General features: G+C 36.1%; 1 protein-coding gene across 2 annotated transcripts; it reads left to right on the top strand.

Annotated features, from left to right (window-relative positions):
- Positions 1-2,993: 2,993 nt before the first annotated feature.
- On the top strand, positions 2,994-20,924 carry cars1 (cysteinyl-tRNA synthetase 1). 2 transcript variants are annotated; one of them, XM_077228670.1, is made up of 23 exons: positions 2,994-3,237; positions 7,114-7,350; positions 7,880-7,971; positions 8,715-8,803; positions 9,127-9,223; positions 9,383-9,481; positions 10,381-10,530; positions 10,705-10,845; positions 12,812-12,900; positions 13,029-13,150; positions 13,531-13,643; positions 13,823-13,951; positions 14,843-14,972; positions 15,806-15,909; positions 17,219-17,316; positions 17,424-17,613; positions 17,855-17,923; positions 18,104-18,185; positions 18,407-18,487; positions 18,569-18,636; positions 19,669-19,728; positions 19,891-19,974; positions 20,161-20,924. In XM_077228670.1, the coding sequence occupies exons 1-23, from the start codon at positions 3,216-3,218 to the stop codon at positions 20,287-20,289; spliced, it is 2,475 nt and encodes an 824-aa protein (XP_077084785.1). In that variant the 5' UTR covers positions 2,994-3,215; the 3' UTR covers positions 20,290-20,924. The 2 variants fall into 2 exon arrangements, with proteins under 2 accessions (XP_077084785.1, XP_077084786.1); XM_077228671.1 differs by lacking the exon at positions 7,114-7,350 and having other exon boundaries at positions 3,011-3,237.
- Positions 20,925-21,133: the final 209 nt, after the last annotated feature.

Raw genomic sequence — 21,133 nt, 5'->3', positions numbered from 1 at the left:
AGACTGCTTTCACCATCTTGCATACTATTGTCAACCATTGGGCGAAACTGCACATTTCCTGAAGGCAAGATCAGTGTATATTCAGAGTATATTCCACTGTATATTCTATCCCCTAAAACTAACCCTCACAGAACATTTTCTGCAAGTCATTGACAGCCACTGTAATTATTAAATTATATCTGGATGAGGTAATTTACTCACACATCCAATTGTTTCTGATGTCATGTTTGACTGCGCACTTAAGATTAACAGAAGATGAGGCCAAAAGTCCAATAATCGATTGTGCTTGGAGTGATGCAAACTCATCAGGGCTTAAAAAAGTGACAAAGATGCAACTCCTCTCCCCCATATTTGATACAATAGCAAAAAACAAAAAAAGTGTATTATATAACACCCCCTTTAACCCCCTGACAGCCGTTTGACCCCAGGCAGAAATTTGTATATAATTTTTTTAGAACAACACGTTTTAAACAATGCATGTATTGCTCACTTTTTAGTTAAGCAGTTTTTTAATTATTTATGGTAATTATTTATTAGTCTAAAAATGATTCATATTTTTTATATCTTTTTATATAATATGTGAACATTACATTTAAAATTCCCTTTAAAGATTACCTTTTTTTCTTTCATTTTTGTTCATGGAGATAAGTCATGGGAAATGTGCCATGCTTAAGTGAAAGATTTCTGCCACCTTGTGGAAAACAAACACTATTAAAATGAAAATTACATTTTACCACTTTAACCAGTAGATGGCTGCAGAAGATCACTCATTGTCACATTTGCCATTTCCACTCCCTAAAATAGTTTTTTTTTGGATTTATATTTAAGCACTTAAAAATCACTTTTTTTGTCAAAGTTTTGTAGCGAAGTATGAAGTACAAAACTTGTAACAGTTTTCATCCCTGTTTACAATTTCCTCATTTCCTATCGATGTAAATCGACTGCCCATTTACAAACAAAGCACGACTTTATTTTTTGAGCAACAGAGATATTTGGAAATGAACTGATATTAACTTTACAATAAAATAAAAAAAAGCTTACCAATCTCTGTTTGTTCACTTGGACATTGCTGTTATCATTTTAATGCATTTTTTTAAATTTCACTTTGTGTTTTTCTGTTCTGACTGTTCATTTTGGTATTGTGACTGTGTAATGTCGCAATACACAGTATCAAGTGTAACATCTATCAAATGTCGACACTTAATAATAAAACATTTTTGAACTCATTTAAAATGGTAAACAAAAGTTTAAACAAATATTCCCTTTCAATATTTTTTTAACAAATAAGCTTAGGTTATTTACGTTTTATTAAAAAAGATTTTCACAGAAATATTTTGTCAAAATGGCCCTTGTGCAGAGCCCATTGCATACCCATTTAGGCGACCCAGTGTCAGCCTTTCCTTGACCCCGAAGCATACACGACACAACAGAACATCAACAACCACTGGCTTTTGATTTATGCATCTTGTTTTGATCTTACCTTTTAAGAAAATAAACCCTGTCGTTTAACTGAATGCCCTCTTAGATTAATATTGCATCTTGACATAATCTAGTATTCAGCTATTTTAGATAGGCATGATAGTGTTAAGACGACCTTCTAACATTCTGATAATTTATTGCTTTAACCGAAATTGCAGTGCCCTGATGTCCTTTTGTATCTTTTGAAAGTCGAGTTGTATTAAATAACAGATTACCATTGCATGCATTAGTGTCCATCACTGTGATGAGTTGTATGGTCTTTTGACCACCGTCACAAAGGCCTGTCAGCACCTCGTCATTCCAGACAGTCACGCTTGCGTTGCATGCTGACAACTGCATGAAAGTCTTCAGCTGCAGATACGACATGAAAGAAAGTTATTTTCAGTTCTTGTAATGACTATATTTTGGCATCGGGTACCGCAGTTGGCTTTCTTCTAATCTAAGTGTGAATCCAGGAGGATCTGCCAAAGCTGAATCACAATGAACTGGAATTATCAACCACTGTGATGCTGTGTTGTGTGATTTAACGTTAAGTGTTTCCTTGTAATTCGAATGACCACTTGGACTATTTGGATACTCAACACAGAAAATGCATTTTATGTATGTACATGACGTGTTTCGCAGCAGGATATCATGACCCCTCAACACGGCCAACGCAAATAAATGCGTGGACTACGTGTGCGCTGTCACTCTTCAATGGCACATTCCATTGACACTCTGCGTCGCGGTTAAGATCTGTAGTCTGCCTGGAATCACAAACCTAAGATAAGAGCTGTCTGACAGGGTCCTTGACCTAGAATGAATACTGTGAAACAGTGTAGCAACTTTTTAGAAGTTTAATTTCGTACAAAAACAAGGGGAAACACAAACAAGTAGGCTAGGCCTATTGTCTTCCATACAAATTCACAAACGTAAGTGAAGAAGCTGCTGTTAATAATAATAATAAATAATGTGCCACTGCGATTTGTTTTAATGTTTTATTAATATGGCCAGATAGGATAATATTTATTTTCCAGTAATGTAAGCAGATGGTTACACGTAAATAGAAAGAATGCTTATTCTATTAATTTATTTATGATTTTATAAACTTTCCCATTTTAAAGGAATAACGTTAGTTCACCCAAAATGAAAACACAGTCATAATTTACTCACCCTCCCGAGGTAATACTTGGATTCCACCTAGCGGTCTGTCTTTACAAATTTCCGGGAGGAAAAAGGAAAGAGAAATAAAGAAAAGTAGAGGTGACAACAATCTAATCGAATAACTTAAGACAATATGTAAATTAACTAAAAACTACACGGTCTTTAAACATGATTTATATCGTGTAGTAGGCCTATACTATATTCACCCCAATAATAAATAATTTAAATCGAATATGGCTATTAATGCTTACACTTAATATTTGAAATTGTATTTAAACAATGTTTACGTAAGCAATTCTTTTAAATTACCTTAATTAGTAATACTGTTATTTTTTTTAAAGTAATTATTTTCGACATGAGACTTTTATTTTGGAACGAAAGGAGCTTTAATGTTTGCCTGGAAGTAGTAATAGTAGCAGCTATAATCGCATAATCGCCGTAGAAGAGCAAGAGCATTGGATCTGTATATGATAAGACACGCAACGAAAGCCGTGTAAATTACCTAGAGATCCGTAAACCAGCATTGATTTCGTGTATGTCCTGTGTTTCATTGTGTTTTCCGGACACGTTATTGTTGCATCAGATAGAGGAAAATGGCAAGCACAGGAGATATAGGTAATATTTATCTATTTACTTATTTCACTTTTCTTGCGATGTATCAGGCATGATGTATGCTACTGAACATTAATGCGTGTTCGTTCTGTTAGACCTGTTTAAAGTGATTCATTAATGCTGGTTCTATTCAATCTTGCAGCTGTTACAAGATTTTTCCCACAATTTATTCTACCATTTTACTACTCTTTACATTAACATGTAATGTTTTATAATGTGGCAACATTCCAGAGTCTCTCCTATTGCTGTTTCACTGTCTGTCATATTGTTTTATTAGCGCCGTGTCTGAATATTGTTTTGACAGATAAGATTAAATCAGACAGTCGAAATAGTAAAACACATATGGAGTGCAATAATTTCATATTTAACTAACGTTAGAGGTGGGAATCGAATGGAATGTACCTCTTCCGGTTTCTTGACGTTTACATTAATTATTCTGTGATCGTGGGCGTTTTTGTGAAAGAAATGCAGCCTGTTACAAAATTATGAGATCATTATCATTTTTCAGATTTGTTCTTTTTCAGAACATACACACACATACAAATAAGTTAGATTTATTCATCCTCGACTGTTTCATAATAGTTTTTAATTCAATAAAGACATTATTTATAATAATCGTTTTTTGCTCTTTCCCATGTTGCACTCCTCCCGCAGAATTTTGTCATGTATTTTTTTCACAACAGTAACGTTACTTTAATCCGTGTTATTGTAGCATTATTTATATACTAAGTTTTTATTGTTTTTATAAGTTTTTATTTATATATTAAGTTTTATTGATTTAGTTATGGGCTTTTGTAATTTATTTATTATTATGATTTAATATTTTGTTTAAATATTTAAAACATCTATTTTTATTTCAGTTAATTTTTTGTAATTTCAGTACTTTAACTAGTTATTTCATTTCAGTTAGTTGCCAAGGCAACATTTCTCATTTTCATTTAAGTTTTTCATCTAATTAAATTGTTATCTTAAGTTTTAAATCTAAAACTTCTATGAAGTTTTAGATTTACTTCAATTAACGAAAGGATTTTAAATACAGGTCCTTCTCAAAAAATTAGCATATTGTGATAAAGTTCATGAAAAGGGTCTCTAAACGAGCTATTAACCTAATCATCTGAATCAACTAATTAACTCTAAACACCTGCAAAAGATTCCTGAGGCTTTTAAAAACTCCCAGCCTGTTTCATTACTCAACACCGCAATCATGGGTAAGACTGCCGACCTGACTGCTGTCCAGAAGGCCATCATTGACACCCTCAAAAAAGAGGGTAAGACACAGAAAGAAATTTCTGAACAAATAGGCTGTTCCCAGAGTGCTGTATCAAGGCACCTCAGTGGGAAGTCTGTGGGAAGGAAAAAGTGTGGCAAAAAACGCTGCACAACGAGAAGAGGTGACCGGACCCTGAGGAAGATTGTGGAGATGGACCGATTCCAGACCTTGGGGGACCTGCGGAAGCAGTGGACTGAGTCTGGAGTAGAAACATCCAGAGCCACCGTGCACAGGCGTGTGCAGGAAATGGGCTACAGGTGCCGCATTCCCCAGGTCAAGCCACTTTTGAACCAGAAACAGCGGTAGAAGCGCCTGACCTGGGCTACAGAGAAGCAGCACTGGACTGTTGCTCAGTGGTCCAAAGTACTTTTTTCGGATGAAAGCAAATTTTGCTTGTCATTCGGAAATCAAGGTGCCAGAGTCTGGAGGAAGACTGGGGAGAAGGAAATGCCAAAATGCCTGAAGTCCAGTGTCAAGTACCCTCAGTCAGTGATGGTCTGGGGTGCCATGTCAGCTGCTGGTGTTGGTCCACTGTGTTTTATCAAGGGCAGGGTCAATGCAGCTAGCTATCAGGAGATTTTGGAGCACTTCATGCTTCCATCTGCTGAAAAGCTTTATGGAGATGAACATTTCATTTTTCAGCACGACCTGGCACCTGCTCACAGTGCCAAAACCACTGGTAAATGGTTTACTGACCATGGTATTACTGTGCTCAATTGGCCTGCCAACTCTCCTGACCTGAACCCCATAGAGAATCTGTGGGATATTGTGAAGAGAAAGTTGAGAGACGCAAGACCCAACACTCTGGATGAGTTTAAAGGGTCATGAAACCCCCCTCTTTCAGCTCAAGTCTAGCTCACAATCTTTTTGAAAAATGCTAATTAAATGGGCGTGGATGGCTGTGAGAAGAAGGCAGGGAGTGGGTGTGGCACGGCAGGGGAGAGGGGGTACTGTCATCAGCCAGCAGTGTTGCCAGATGTACGATAATTCTCGTATTTGTACAATAATTTTGACCTCTGTACAATGTACGATCAATAATGAACAATAATTTCAGAGTTTTCAGTCGCTCGTCCAAACACACATCCTACCGCTTCTCTCTCTGACCCCGAATCATTTCGCAGGCTCGCCCTGCCTGCACGCAACCACGTACACACACACACACAGGCACCACACTGTGTCGCCCGGCCCGCACGTCAACACTACACATTCACAAGTCTCCCGCATTAAGCATTCAATTGATATATTATCGAAATATCTAAAATGTTCATAACGACCGCTTATTTAACAAAAGGCAAGTAAAATGACCAGGGTTACATTTTAGACACACACATAGCCTACCTCTGAAGGGATAGAAAAGTCCTCAGGACTTGGTACCGCATTACTCGCAAGACGTAACTTGCATTGGTCATCGAGAAGGCCAAAGTCCACCATTCTCCAGTTCTTGAAGCTCCCTCTGGTAAAATGTTTGCGGCACACGTATTAGAAGTGTCCGTGGTTGATGGCCAACCAACCACCCGGAGCCAGAGTCTAGCCCTGGCAGCATCGCGGGTAAATATATTCAACCCACTTTGACTTTTGCACCACGAAAATTTTGCGTCCCATGATTGTCTCTCTCCTTTACTACGCGATATCACAGTTTGACATGTCTGTGGAAAGATCCACGTGGTGTCATGAATAATTTAGAGACAGTGTCTCATTAATAATTATGAGAGACCGATGAGTCATCGACGCACTACACTGTGCTCTGCCACGTCACAGCCTGCGATGAAGATTTTAAACCCGGAAGACGAAAATAGCGGGGAAAAACTCAAATTTAACCATTTTCACCCTACTTTTAAAACTAACAGATGCTAACATTGTCTTCAATGGTGTTCAACACATATACCTCTGTTAAAATCTCAGAAAATTTGGTTTAGGGTTTCATGACCCTTTAAGGCCGCTATCGAAGCATCCTGGGCCTCCATAACACCTCAGCAGTGCCACAGGCTGATTGCCTCCATGCCACGCCGCATTGAAGCAGTCATTTCTGCAAAAGGATTCCAGACCAAGTATTGAGTGCATGAACATAATTATTTTAAGGTTGACTTTTTTTGTATTAAAAACACTTCTTTTATTGGGCGGATGAAATATGCTAATTTTTTGAGATAGGAATTTTGGGTTTTCATGAGCTGTATGTCAAAATCATCAGTTTTAAAACAATAAAAGACCTGAAATATTTCAGTTGGTGTGCAATGAATCTACAATGTATGAAAGTTTAATTTTTATCATTCCATTATGGAAAATAATTAACTTTATCACAATATGCTAATTTTTTGAGAAGGACCTGTAGTTTTACAATACTTTTAGCAATAACAAAAGTAATTTTAAATTTCAGTTAATTTCAAAACAATGTCATTGAAGTTACCCTCAATTATAAAATTAATTGACATATTTGTGAGTGTTGTTGTCCAAAAGTGTGTGATCAGATTATTACAGTTTTATGTTTCAGAGGAATGAGGTTAGAAAGGATTACAGGCGTCATCACAGGCATTCTCTACAGGCCCCTTGCTCATTTCTAATGTCTGCTCCTCTATGTGTTTATGTGTGTCTATGCCCTTTTGTTTTCCCAGCCTTTGATTATGGCTTCTTACTGCGCATAAGTGAGGATGCTCGCAGGGTTGAGGCTCTGAATGAGTACTTGAGCAGTCGCAGTTACTTGGCTGGCTACGGGCCTTCGCAGGCGGATGCAGAAGCCTTTGCGCTTCTATGTGGGCCTCCACCTGAGCGGCATGTCCACGCCCTGCGCTGGTACAAACACATAGCCGCCCTGAAGCCCCAAACGAATGACCAGACCTCAGAATGCAGCAGTGAGTAGACAGAACTCCCCCTGTCATAGTCAGGGTGCATGAACGTAGGCTGTAGCTAAATTGTAGTTTCTGCATTTTGCACTTCTTCAAGTTAGTGGTTTCTGTGCTGAGGACATCTGCAGAATGTGTTGCATGAGTCTGAGGGTGTTTGGTGTGTTATTATACATAAGCTGAGGTTTTGACAGGAATCTGACAAGGAGTGTAGTCAAAACGAGACAAGTTTGTTCTGAACAGGACCGGAATGAGTTGAGTTATAGGTGACTCGTCCACCATGAGGTGTTTGTGCTGCTCTTTCTTTATGTGCAATGTTCATTTTGCACATTGTTTTTTTCATTTTCACTTTGTGTATGTGTCACCTTTATCTATACATGTTTTATGTTTTCTATGTTTCCCATAGTGCACCTGTTGTTTTGACACAAATGCTGGATATTTTTGGGATTGGTTACTATAAATTAATCTATAGATCGGACTCATTTTTGTACTAAACAAAGTCATTTTGGTTAAAAAAAAATTGTCTCTTGTTTTTCAGCAAAGGGAAAGCGGGTGCAGCCACCATGGTCTCCCCCACAAGCAACAGACAATTCAAAGTTGCGTCTTTACAACAGCCTCACACGGACCAAGGTATGACAGATAAAACAACATGGCTTCAAATTTATACTATATTTTTTCCTTACTACAGTATAATATTACCACTCAATACATTTTTCAAAAGTTTAGGGTCAGTAGTACATTTTTATTTGAGAAATTAATTTATTCAGCAGGGATGCACTAAAGTGATCAAAAGTGACAGTAAAGACATTTACAATGTTACAAAAAACACTTCTGTTTTAAATAAATGCTGTTCTGTTGAACTTTGTTCATCAAAGAATCATGAAAATATGTGTAACGATCCCACAAGAAATATTGAGCAGTACAACTTTTTTCAACATTGATAATGATAAGAAATGTTTCTTGAACACCAAATCAGCATATTAGAATCAATTATTTCTGTGACGCTGAAGATTGGAGAAATTATGCTGAAAATCTAGCTCGCCAGGAAGCCTTGGTGAGCATATAAGAGACTTGTTTCAAAAACATTATAAAGATTTTACCCCAAACATTTGAATGTTAGTGTGCATGGATGGGAGCATTTGAATTTTGTTCGAATTTTGTGAAAATCTACAGAATTCATTGTTGTTTGCATTGCCAGTAATGAGTAATCAGTAAACTTGCTGGTTGGCAAATTGGCATCTTTGCTGGTTGAAATTGAACAGATACAAATGATTGTCCGTTCTGTTCTTTGTTGTTATTGTCAGAGGTGTATATTGGATGCTGACAATAAACTGCCAGTATCATTCACACCTGTTCTGTTTTATGTCTTATAGGAGGTGTTTGTACCACAGAAGGGCAACAGGGTTTCGTGGTACTGCTGCGGCCCGACGGTGTATGACGCTTCTCACATGGGCCATGCCAGGTGACACATTCCCCATCCATTCATAGATGTTTCTTTGTTTTCAGTGTCCCCCAGCTGTTCAAAACAGCCCAATAGACAGAACAACGGTCAATGAAAAGGCTGAAACAGACATTCAGCCATTCAATCTGAGCCAAGGATTTGTTAGTGTGTGCATGTGAGGCTTTAAACCAAATCAGAAAGCGCTTTGAACTATTGTTTGAATATGGTTTGGTGGAAGACAGAGAGAAAACAGAAAGTTTTCCATCCAAGGCTCTTGCAGCATGTTTGATGTACAGTATCAGTTCTCTGTATTTCATGAGGATTCAGTGTCCTTGTTCTTTCAGGTCCTACATATCTTTTGACATACTCCGGAGAATACTGAAGAATTATTTCAAATATGACGTCTTCTACTGTATGAACATCACAGATATTGATGACAAAGTAAGAGCAGTGCTTACAGAGTCTGAATGTAAACTTTTTCTTCTTTATAGTATTCTTTATAAACTCTTTAACTCTTTTGGTCATATAAAATGAATCTAAAGTTCACATTCGATACAATTTTCTCAATATACGATTATCAGCGTGACTTCTTCATTTCAGATCATCAAAAGAGCTCGACAGAACTACTTGCTGGAGCAGTACCGAGAGAAGAAGCCCAGTGCGTCTCAGATACTGCAGGATGTGTTAGCAGCCCGAACGGTGAGGGAACAACTACATCACTCATACAGTGAAGTGACCGCAAGGGGTAGTTTGAACCTGTCACTCACATGAAAAGATCACAAACAAAACAACGATTCATCAGTCCAATCAGTTCCCATGGGACAAAGTCCTGCCCTAATCTTTTTTTCCTTGTTCAAGAATACGTTTCACTCAATATATAAGTCACAGTAGAGATGAAATGTTAAGTCATAAATACAGTTAAATTTGAATTATTTTCTGTTAATTAGTAGTTTTCAACCAGAAGGGTTTAGTAAACTTCCAAGGGTGCAACACGATGACTTAAAATTATTAATTTCTTTCTTCTTTAATCACCAAATGAATTGTGGTTAGTTATTTTTGATATATCAACATTCCTTGTTTCTGTTATTATAAAGTTTGAGAACAAGCAGCATTGTTATAATTACAGCAGAAATACCAAAGGAAAGATATTAGCCAATACATTTTGAAAATTTATAATTGTGTTGAACAGTGGGGGGCCTTCAAGTCAAAAAGGTTGAAAACCTGTGCTCTAAATGATACTATTATGACTATTACTATTACTTTTCTTCTAATAGTTCAGATCTGTCTCCAGTTATCACTTAACTCATTATCAGTCATTATTATCAGTGTGTGCTGCCTTATGGTGGCACAAACCTTCCAAGTGAACATTAACAAGGTAATAAAGATTTATACGTACTGCTGAAGTACTGGCAGAGCTTCTATTAACTAATGAAAATAAATGATTTTGCTTAAGAGGTTTAAGCAGCTCTGAAGACAAAATAAAAGTATGACTACCTCAAACCGTCTAGACAGTTAGTGACTGGCCTTCTCACAAATGTTTTCATAGCTTTCATCTCGTTCTTCATCAATGTGCTCTAATTTGGTTTTATTATGTTTAGCCTTTTAAAGCCAAGCTTGCTGAGACTACTGACCCAGATAAGAAGCAGATGCTGGAGAGGCTGGATGCAGCTGTGGACGCTGCCCTGGGTCCCCTGCAGATGGCAGCGCAGACCAACGCTGCGGGCCATTCACTCCAGAATCTCGCACAGGTAGATGATTCGCACTGTGTTTTAAAAATACACATGTGACCTAGTTTGATCAGGGCCATGTCTGAGGCTTTCTGTTCCATATCATTTGGCTTATGATATTCTGTGCCGCATCTATCAAACTTGTATTTGTAGTGGGATTCTTTAACCATTTTTTTAAATGGTTCTCATTTTTAGGTCTTATTGGAGGAGGCCAAGGATCTTTTGTCAGAATGGTTAGACTACCAGTTTGGGAGCCAAGTGACAGAAAACTCCATCTTCTCTTTGTTGCCAAAGTACTGGGAGGGAGAGTACCATAAAGACATGGAAGCCCTCAATGTGAGTGAACTTGAACTGATGGGAAATTCAATAGCTTTAAAATGACCTAACTATGACTTAAGTTCAAATGTTTAGGGTCAGTACGATTTTTTTGGTAACACTTTATTTTAAGGTGACGTAGTTACACGTTACTACGTGTAATAAATATTGTAATAACATTAAATTATGCATACTTACAAGTAACTAGCTCTAAACCAAACCCTAAACGTAACTTTATAGTAAGTACATGTAGTTAATTAATATTACTCAGTACTTATTTCATTAAGTATAATGTAACTATGTCACCTAAAAATAAAGTGTAACCGAGTTTTTTAATGTTTTATAGTGTCTTATGCTCACCAAGGCTGCGTTTATTTGCTAAAAATAATAATAATACAGTAAGAATAAATTAAGAATAAATACAGTAATATTAATGAAATTTAAAATAACTGTTTTCTGTTTTAATATATTTTAAAATGTAATTTATTCATGTGGTGCAAAGATGAATTTTCAGCATCATTACTCCAGTCTTCAGTGTCATATGCTGACTTGCTGCTCAAGAAATATTTTGTATTATTATCAACGCTGACAGTTGTGCTACTTAATATTTTTGTAGAAACCAAGAAAATATATTGTGATGTTCATACTGATGTGTTAAAACTAGCACAATTCACGATATATTGGCTAACATGTCGGTATCGGCCGATAAATGTTCATTTTTAATGTTATCTGCCTGATAAGAAAATTTGGCTGATATAATAAAGCCGATAAATAATGGATTATTTCCTTCAGCCAAGACACTTCAAATGTGCAGTGTTCGCCATGATGGTTTTGAATTGATTGAAATCACTTCAAAAAAGAAAATACAGTTAAGTGCAACGTGCAGCGCAAGTCTGTCATATAGGCTACATAAAATTATAATGAGAACATTATAATTGTGTGCTTGAGACATGGCTTTTAATGGTGAGACTTTTGTTTTTGTAATCAGGCTCTCAAAGATTATATAAAAATGTGGATTTAGATTTATTGGCCAATATATCAGTTAAAGGGATAGTTCACCCAAAAATGAAAATTCTGTCAGTATTTACTCACCCTCATGTTGTTACAACCCCGTAAGACCTTCGTTCATCTTCTGAACACGAATTAAGATATTTTTGATTAAATCTGAGAGCTGGATCACTCTTCAATAGGCTTCTTAAGGGATTGACACTTGTTCCCCAAAAAGTTATTAAAGACATCGTTAAAATAGTCCAAGTGACCACAGTGGCTCAATCCTAAGTTTATCAAACGACGAGAATACTTTTTGTGCGCAAAAAACCCCAAAAGTAACGACTTTATTTCAACTATTAATTTCCTTCTCTGTGGGTCTCGAGTCAGTTCACTAGTTTAATATCGTAAGCTTCTCTTGTTATACGTCACACGCATCACACACATGTCCAGCGTCGGCCAATAGTGAGCCTACGTGTGACGTAGCTCTACGCGATCACACTACGTTAACTGACTAGAGGCCCACAGAGAAGGAAATGAATAGTCGAAATAAAGTCGTTATTTTTGTTTGTTTTTGCGCAGAAAAAGTATTCTCGTCGCTTGATAAACTTAAGATTGAGCCACTGTGGTCACTTGGACTATTTTAACGATGTCTTTAATAACTTTTAATAACTGACTTATTATTTTTTAATAACAATAACTGGCAAGTTTCAATCCCTGAAGAAGCCTATGGAGGAGTGATCCGGCTCTCAGATTTAATCAAAAATATCTTAATTCGTGTTCCGAAGATGAACGAAGGTCTTACGGGGTTGGAACAACATGAGGGTGAGTAAATACTGACAGAATTTTCATTTTTGGGTGAACTATCCCTTTAATGGCTTTTAAATATAAAGAATTATCGGTTATCGTTATTGGCCAACATGTTCTTATCGATGCATCTCTAGTTAAAACGTGTTAACTCTGAGCAGTGACAAAAGCCTGTGGTGTTTTTGATTGACAGGTGCTCCCTGCTGATGTTCTCACACGGGTCAGTGAGTACGTTCCGGAGATTGTGGCATTTGTCAAAAAGATTGTGGACAATGGTTATGGGTAAGACTAGAGATGTCTTCTTTCTAGATTGTTTGATTATTTTGATATTTCATGATTTGCCCCTTTAAAAAGAAAAACAATACTTTCCTAGAATGTCTATGAATTAATTTTCTTTCTTTTCTCACAAGATATGAGTCAAATGGGTCAGTATATTTTGACACTGCAAAGTTTGATGCCTGCCCTGCTCATTCTTATGCCAAACTGGTACCAGAGGCTGTTGGAGATCAGAAGGCTCTTCAAGAAGGAGAAGGTACAGGAATAAATTGCAATACTTCCTTTAAACTGATTTACTCTTTATTTTTCTTTTGCAAATGGGTCTTTGAAAAGTAGGCCTACAATAAATGTATGCAGTTCAGCTGTCTATCGTTTCCATGGCAACTTAATGTGGAATTGCAATGCTATTGCTATAAAGCAACTGCTATGATGCTCACTGAAAGGGCAGAGTTATCAGATAATGCTTATAGCTCGAATCATAATCTGAGCAGTGGATACTATGAGCTAGAATCATTTATTGTATTACAGAGCATTAGGACCTAATGCAGTTGCTTTTACTCTGAATTCTTTTCATGAAAAGTGTTGGCTTCAGTCTTCACCTGGACTTTGAATGTTTTTTTTTCTTTTCTTTTGCAGGAGACTTGAGTATCTCAGCAGACAGACTCAGTGAAAAGAGGTCACAGAATGACTTTGCGCTGTGGAAGGCCTCCAAGCCTGGAGAACCATCTTGGGATTCCCCTTGGGGAAAGGTGAGCAAGTACACATCAGGCAAACATGCCCTTTACTTTTGTTAAGTTCAGAGAATGAATAGATGATAATGACGACTTGGCAGCTAAGTAGGTTTAACATGGTACAACAAAGGTTTGAATGCATCGCCTATGTTTTCAAGTTGGGCTGAACATTTACAAATCTGCTGGGGTTGTTACAGGGGAGACCTGGATGGCACATTGAGTGTTCCGCCATGGCTGGATCCATATTGGGAGAGTCTATGGATATCCACGGAGGAGGTTTTGACTTGCGTTTTCCTCATCATGACAATGAGTTGGCACAATCTGAAGTGAGAAAATTACTAGGTGCTCATATAAAAAATATGGCCAGTAGCCATTGTTGAAAAGCTATCATTAGAATCCAGTTAATTATTCCATACAGATTAATGCTTCATTCACGTCACGTTGGAATTAACATAATTGCTTCTGACTAGTTAAAACCATTTGTGTCTTTGTCAGACTTTTAATTAAAGTCCCCCTGTAGTCAATAGTTTTATCCCTTTTAACTCATCTTTGATCACCAAAATGACATTTTTAAATGTTTTTGCCTTAAAATAGCTTGAATGTAACTCTACACCCTTGCCTCATTTAGTATGCAAGGTTCTATGAATATGCAAATTAGCCCCACCTCCACTCACCCACACCAGCTCAGAGATCCATTTGTTGACGAGATTGGTTGCAAGGTAGTTTGTGACGTCAGAAACACCAGCGATTTCAAACCGCATTTGGTTCACTGCTGATTTAAGGAGAAAATACTCAACAATGGTGTTGACTTATGAATTTGCACATGGTTTGTCTTAAAGCATATTAAAAACACCACATAGACATATAAATAACATTAAAAGCTTTGATTTCACCATAGGGGGACTTTAAAACATATTTCTGTTTGATGTGCATGTTGTTATAGTCATTGTTAGCAGGTGCTCTTTTTTTCTTATTTTACAAGAGCATATAGAGAGGAAATAATAAGGGGGTGATTAAATATTTTGCTGTCATCAACTACAAAGCTGCATACTTTTTTTTTTAGCACTGCCTTGTAAACAAATTTTTTCTAGTAAAAGGTAAATCTGAAGACCGATGGTAGAGAACTTGATCCTGGTCCTGGATTCTTGTTTGTCACACCTTTAAAGTTGCAAACAGTATGTGTGGATTAAAGTTTTAACATTGTATATTTTTGATAGGCTTACTTTGAGAATGATCACTGGGTACGGTATTTCTTGCACACGGGTCACCTGACCATCGCCGGATGCAAGATGTCCAAATCTCTGAAGAACTTCATTACTATCAAAGATGCCCTGGCCAAACATACGGGTAATTATGTTACAATTAAAGTTTTATTAGAATCACTGTGTTACTATTATCTGCATATGGGTCAAAGATGTGATGCTCTTTTTTGGTCTGAATTTATGATTTCAAAAAATACGATTGAAATATTTTTAATTTGAATAATCCTCATGTTGTCAATTTTCAAATTATTATTTTTTTTGAGATTATTATTTAAAAAATAAAAAACATTTTTTTATCATATGACAAGCAAGCATAAAAGTACCCCTTTAGACCTCTTTGACTGTGTCAAGGTCATTATACAAGCCTCTTTGTATATATCACACATTTCATCCTCTTAAATGAAAGGCAAGGCAAGTTTATTTATATAGCACATTTCATACACTATTCAAAGTGCTTTACAGAGAGGAATTAAAATAATCACAATATAAAAGCAAGGAAAATTAAAAGAGATATAAAATAAATTAAAATAGATATATGATACAGTTATAAAATGAATTAAGAGTAAAAAAGATGAACTTCTCATCTGGCAAAACACCGGTGTATCATATTTTTCACAGCTCCCAGTTTTTACTCTTTTCATTCTAAGGGTTATTAAAAAAATTATTGTGCAGAAAAACAATTTTTCAAAGATGTATGAAACCAACATTATTGCAAAGATTACTAAGACCTTGGCACATAAGATATTTTTTATAGTTTTTTCCTTATCTCCATGAAATTCTTTCATTAACCTATGTGAGTTACTGTGTTTGTGTGGTAATTTCTTTTCTCCCTTATACATATTTTCCGGTAATTATCTGCAAACTACGATAGGATGTTAAAGTTTTGACATTGTGCATTTGTGCTCTGTTTCCTTTTAGCAAGGCAGCTTCGTTTGGCCTTTCTGATGCATTCATGGAAAGACACGTTGGATTACTCCAGCAACACAATGGAGTCAGCCATCCAATATGAGAGATTCATAAATGTAAGTGAGAAACCAAGAAGGATGATAAAGTAGGGGAGAACACCCAAAAATTCAGTCTATCCAAATTTAATATCTGCCACTTATCAGCATAAAGAATCCTCATGAGTGCACAATAGGCTTATTTAGATTCCTTCATGAACCCAGAAGGTCGGAGAATAGCAGGTGTCCTTCAGGGCGCATTAATTCTGTCTTGCGCATCTTTCTTTCTATCAATTACTCTGTCACCAAGGAATATAACGTGGGCAGAGCTCCAAATCTGCCTGATACTCACACAGGCAGCTATTAGCATGGGAAGTATGCGAAGGTTACTTATGACTGACCTACATGCTATATTTTCTTAGACCAGCCTCACCCGAACTTGAGGTTTGGATCTTAATGAGACACACCATGTTTTTCCTCTACCCCAGTGCGCCTCCGTAGGCTGTACTTGAGTGAAAATTAAGATGGCTTATTAGAGGGTGATGCAATAAGAGTGCAATTCCCTCAACAGAGTTTGGCTTAAATAAAACTGGAGATGAACAGATATTCTGAGGTCCCAAATTAGAAGTAAAAGCTGTAAATATTCAAACAAAGTAACTAAAAAGCTGAGGTTGTTGTTAGTGTCTGTACAGAGAGGAATGTTACATACTTTGTAAACAAAGCACTGTTTTACAAATGGTCTAGAAATAAAAAAAAATTTAGTTAAATAAATAAATTGCTTCAGGAAAGATGTTTATGAATTATGCAAAAAATGTATTTATGCATGCAAGTTCTTTGCTACCCTTGAAGTAATAGGACCTGGTGGGTTTTTTATTTTTTATTTTAGGGACTGTGGATTGTCTCAATATGTTAACTCTTAGTATGGTAAAATATTTTTAAAACACTTAAACAAATGAAAGGAATATGATAGATTAAACAAGCTCTATCAACAGAATGTGTGGCTTGTTGTTTATTACCACAGAAAATGCACTATTTTTCAAAAGTTTGGGCTCCGTACGATTTTGTTAACTTTTAGTATGGTAAAATATATATTTTAAATACTTTTGTTCAGAAAGGACGCAATAAATTGATCAAAAGTGACTTACAATAACTTTTAATGGTTACTTTTTTAATTAAATTTAGCAAGCAATTCTTTTGAATCCTGAAAAAAAATGGATCAAAGTTTCCACAAAAAATATTAAGCAGCCAAACCATTTTCAGCTGTGATAATAATAAGAATAAATTACATTTTGAAATATAATAACGGTATGGTGTATTAAATATAAGAACAGTATGGTGTAATTTTAACGCATCTCACAATTCATTCAGTTCTTATTTTATGTTTTCACAGGAGTTCTTCTTAAATGTTAAAGATATACTGAGGAGCCCGACAGACATCACTGGCCAATTTGAAAAATGGGAAGCTGAAGAGATTGAACTGAACAAAAGGTGATGCATACATTCCTTACTTTTTAACATTGTCTGTGTCTTGGAAGTAAAGTGTTACCACTCGTCATTATAGTCGTTTATGTGTATGTGTATTTGTGTTTGCGTAGCTTCTACAAGAAGAAAACCTCAGTTCATGAGGCGTTGTGTGACAACATAGACACTCGTTCAGCTCTGGAAGAGATGCGGGCTCTCGTCGGTCAGAGTAACACCTATATGGCTGCCAGAAGGAGTGCAAAACTGCCCCCTAACCGCATGCTGCTGGAGAGCATTGCCCTGTACTTGACCGATATGCTTAAGGTAACATGTCAACAATTTTGTTTTTGTAAAACAGAGCTTGAACTTTGACATACTTTGAAACCTGGATGCAGCAAAGGAACAGAACTGTTTCTGTATTCTCTGTAATCCTTACCCTAATTGCTACATTAAACCTTAATGTCTAGTCCTTTCTTGAAATCTGCATGAGCTGAGATGTCGGGACAGAACTGAAACTGTGGATGTACAGTGAAGTGCTTGCTTAAGCTTTTTTCTGCTTTGACAGACATTTGGAGCAATTGAGGGAACTGAGCCCATTGGCTTCCCTGTTGGAGGAAACGGTCAGAATGCTGATGTAAGCAACACCACTCAGATCATGTTTGATTCAAAGGTTTTCTTTTTAATTAATGTTACAAAGCTAGACTTGTTAAGACATGTTATTAAAGATTCAATCTAATAATGCTTTCTTGTGGATTGTTAAGATGATATCTAATCTGTCATTAAACTCTACTTAATCTTTTGGTTTCTGGTTCAGTTGGAGAGCACAGTCATGCCCTATTTGTCAGTGCTGTCGGATTTCAGGGAAGACATCAGAAAAATATCTCGAGAGAAGAAAGGTAAAACTCTTTTGCTGTTTTTTTATTTATTTATATTTTAGTGTGAATATCTGCTACAGTACAAAGTTATTTGGTTGGTTATAAATGATTTCTGTATAAAACATTTCTTTTTTTTATGGCTATTGTTGTGGCTATACCTCCAGCAGACATCTGCGTACAATACAGATTGAACTTTTTATAAAGAAAAGAGAATTTATTAGGAAAATTTGTTTGTGTTCCAGTTACAGAATTGCTGAAGCTCTGTGACGAATTGCGTGATGACACTTTACCTGAGCTGGGTGTCCGACTGGAGGATCGTGATGGTAAAGTAAAGAAATGGAGATAAGCTTAAACTCTGAATGTCATGGAAAATTACAAGTTGTTTTTTTTCCCCCTCCTCAAAGGACTCCCCACATCGGTGAAGTTGGTGGACAAAGAAACTCTTCTGAAGGAAAGAGAAGAGAAGAAAAAGGTAATGTCAGAATCCGTCTATATGGCCATGTACTATGAACTCTCTACTTGATATTTTCTGTTTCCGTGGTGTAGATTTTGTATCCCATTATACACTGCCAGTGATGTACTGTTTGTAGTACACCTTATTAGGTTAAAAAATAGCCATTAATCAGATCAAAGTTATCTCACCATCAGGGTAAGGTGGTGCGTTTTTTGTCAATGGAAAAAAGTTTCTTTCCATCTCAAGCATCACAAAAGAAATTAATCAGATGCAAACCAGGTCATGAAAAATGTATTTAGGTCTTTCAAGCTTGTGAGTGTAAATGCTGGCCTTCTGAATGTATTATAAGGACTCAAGTTGCACGGGTTAATTGTTGTACCTTCTTTGAATTACTCCTTTGAACCTTGTATGCATGCTACAGCTTTGGACACGTTCTGCTGATCCATCATGATCCACCTGAGATGGTCATTGATAAACAATAAACAGTGTTTCTAAAATAAAATGTGTGTGTGTATATATATATATATATATATATATATATATATATATATACACTTTTTTTAAACTGATTATATATATATGTGTGTGTGTGTGTGTGTGTGTGTGTGTGTGTGTGTGTGTGTGTGTGTGTGTGTGTGTGTGTGTGTGTGTGTGTGTGTGTGTGTGTGTGTGTGTGTGTGTGTGTTTCTATAATTTATTTCTGTGGTGTCAAAGATAATTCTTCAGCCGTTTTCAGTGTCGTCACGTGATCCTTCTACAATCATTATAATATGCTGATTTGGTGGTCAAGAAACATTTCTTCTTATTATTATTATTATTATTATTATTATGTTGAAAACAGTTTTGCTGCTTTACACTTTTGTAGAAACTGTGATGCATTATTTTCAGTGTATATATATATATATATATATATATATATATATTAGTATACTTATATATTATATAAGTTATATTATAAGATGATATTACTTATGTTGTCAATTTGGTTCATTTATTTGACATGTTAATATTACTGTTCTGCATAATACTTATATTGTTTTATGTTTCAAGATGGAAGATGAAAAGAAAAAGAAAAAAGAGGAGGCTGCCAGGAAAAAACAAGAACAAGAGGTGATTAGAGCGATTACAGAAACCACCTGAAACGCTCCATAATTTAGTCACCCGTCATGTAGAAAGCCTCTCATGTCTATTGTTAAATATTTTTAGATTTAAGAAACTATGTTCCCGTTAGTCCTCCATTGTTTTTAACTATTTGTATATTTTTTGTGATAGATGGCAAAGTTGGCAAAAATGAAGGTTAAACCCAATGAAATGTTCCGTTCAGAGACTGACAAGTACTCCAGCTTTGATGAAACGGTAATGCAAACCATTCATTCTTCCTTTGTCTTAAGATACACTCTTTTATGTCACAGTGCTGTATGTTGGATCTATTTCAAGGTGACTTTTAGTCTATAGGGGATAGATGAGTCCTATTGCATTTTTAATCATTTGGTTACATCTATTCAGAAATGCTAATAGTACGTCTGTTCTTTGTATATACAGGGTTTCCCAATACATGATGCTGAGGGGAAGGAGCTCAGTAAGGGACTGACCAAAAAGCTTCGCAAGCTTTACGAGGCTCAGGAGAAGCTGTATAATGAATACCTTCAGCTGACTCAGAATGGGAGCTGAGAACATGAGGCATTGAGTCTGATGCAACCTGCGATCCGCCCATAGTGTCTGTTGTGAACATGTCTTTTGTTTGTGAAAAGGCAGCAAAACTCAAAGACCTCATCTGTGAGTTTTGGCCCTAAACTTTAGCAAGGTTTGCCAAATCCTTCTGGTCATGGTTGGGGGATTTTTGTTTTCCTGATGTTCTACAAACATGACTTTGAGAGGTATTTTATGACTATGATATTAAGGGTGTATACTTAAAAATTGTGTGCTTTTTGCACATGTAGAACAAAGATGCAAGTATATCAGAATTTTTCTAATGTGGGTTTGGTGGTTTATATGAAGTATGCAAGAACTATTTAGCTTGTTAATGTGGAAATGGATCAAACTTTAATGTTTTCATTATGGATTTTTAAAATCTGGCTGATCAAGTAGGTGTTTTCTCTGAAACATAGTTTACAAATCAGCTAGTGATAAAAATTATTCACTCAGAATCAAAATATCTCTGATAATACAGGAATGAAGGGACTTCAGGTTTGTAGGTTTACCACAAATGAAAAAACAGAGACATACATAGGAGCACCAGTTATTGTTAGTATTTACATAGTCTTTATAGGAACATGAAATACCAAAATAAAACAAGGATATGCTTATTTGTCTCCAATAACTTATTTCTATATATTTTTCCATAAAGACTTTTTTTATTTAGTTTACAGTCATAAAACATGCACAGAGCTGCATATACCAAACCTAGTGAACTTCTTACCTAGACAATGTTGTAGGCAGCATGCATTTATTATTATGCAACTCTTAATCACTATAAAATTATGCATACAAAAATAAAATAGAAAAAAAAAAGGGG

Source organism: Siphateles boraxobius, unplaced genomic scaffold (assembly GCF_051911475.1).
Source record: "Siphateles boraxobius isolate OS27281-9 unplaced genomic scaffold, OSU_SipBor_1 130, whole genome shotgun sequence".
Taxonomy (NCBI): Eukaryota; Metazoa; Chordata; class Actinopteri; order Cypriniformes; family Leuciscidae; genus Siphateles; species Siphateles boraxobius.
This window is presented reverse-complemented; position numbering and strand designations above follow the sequence as displayed.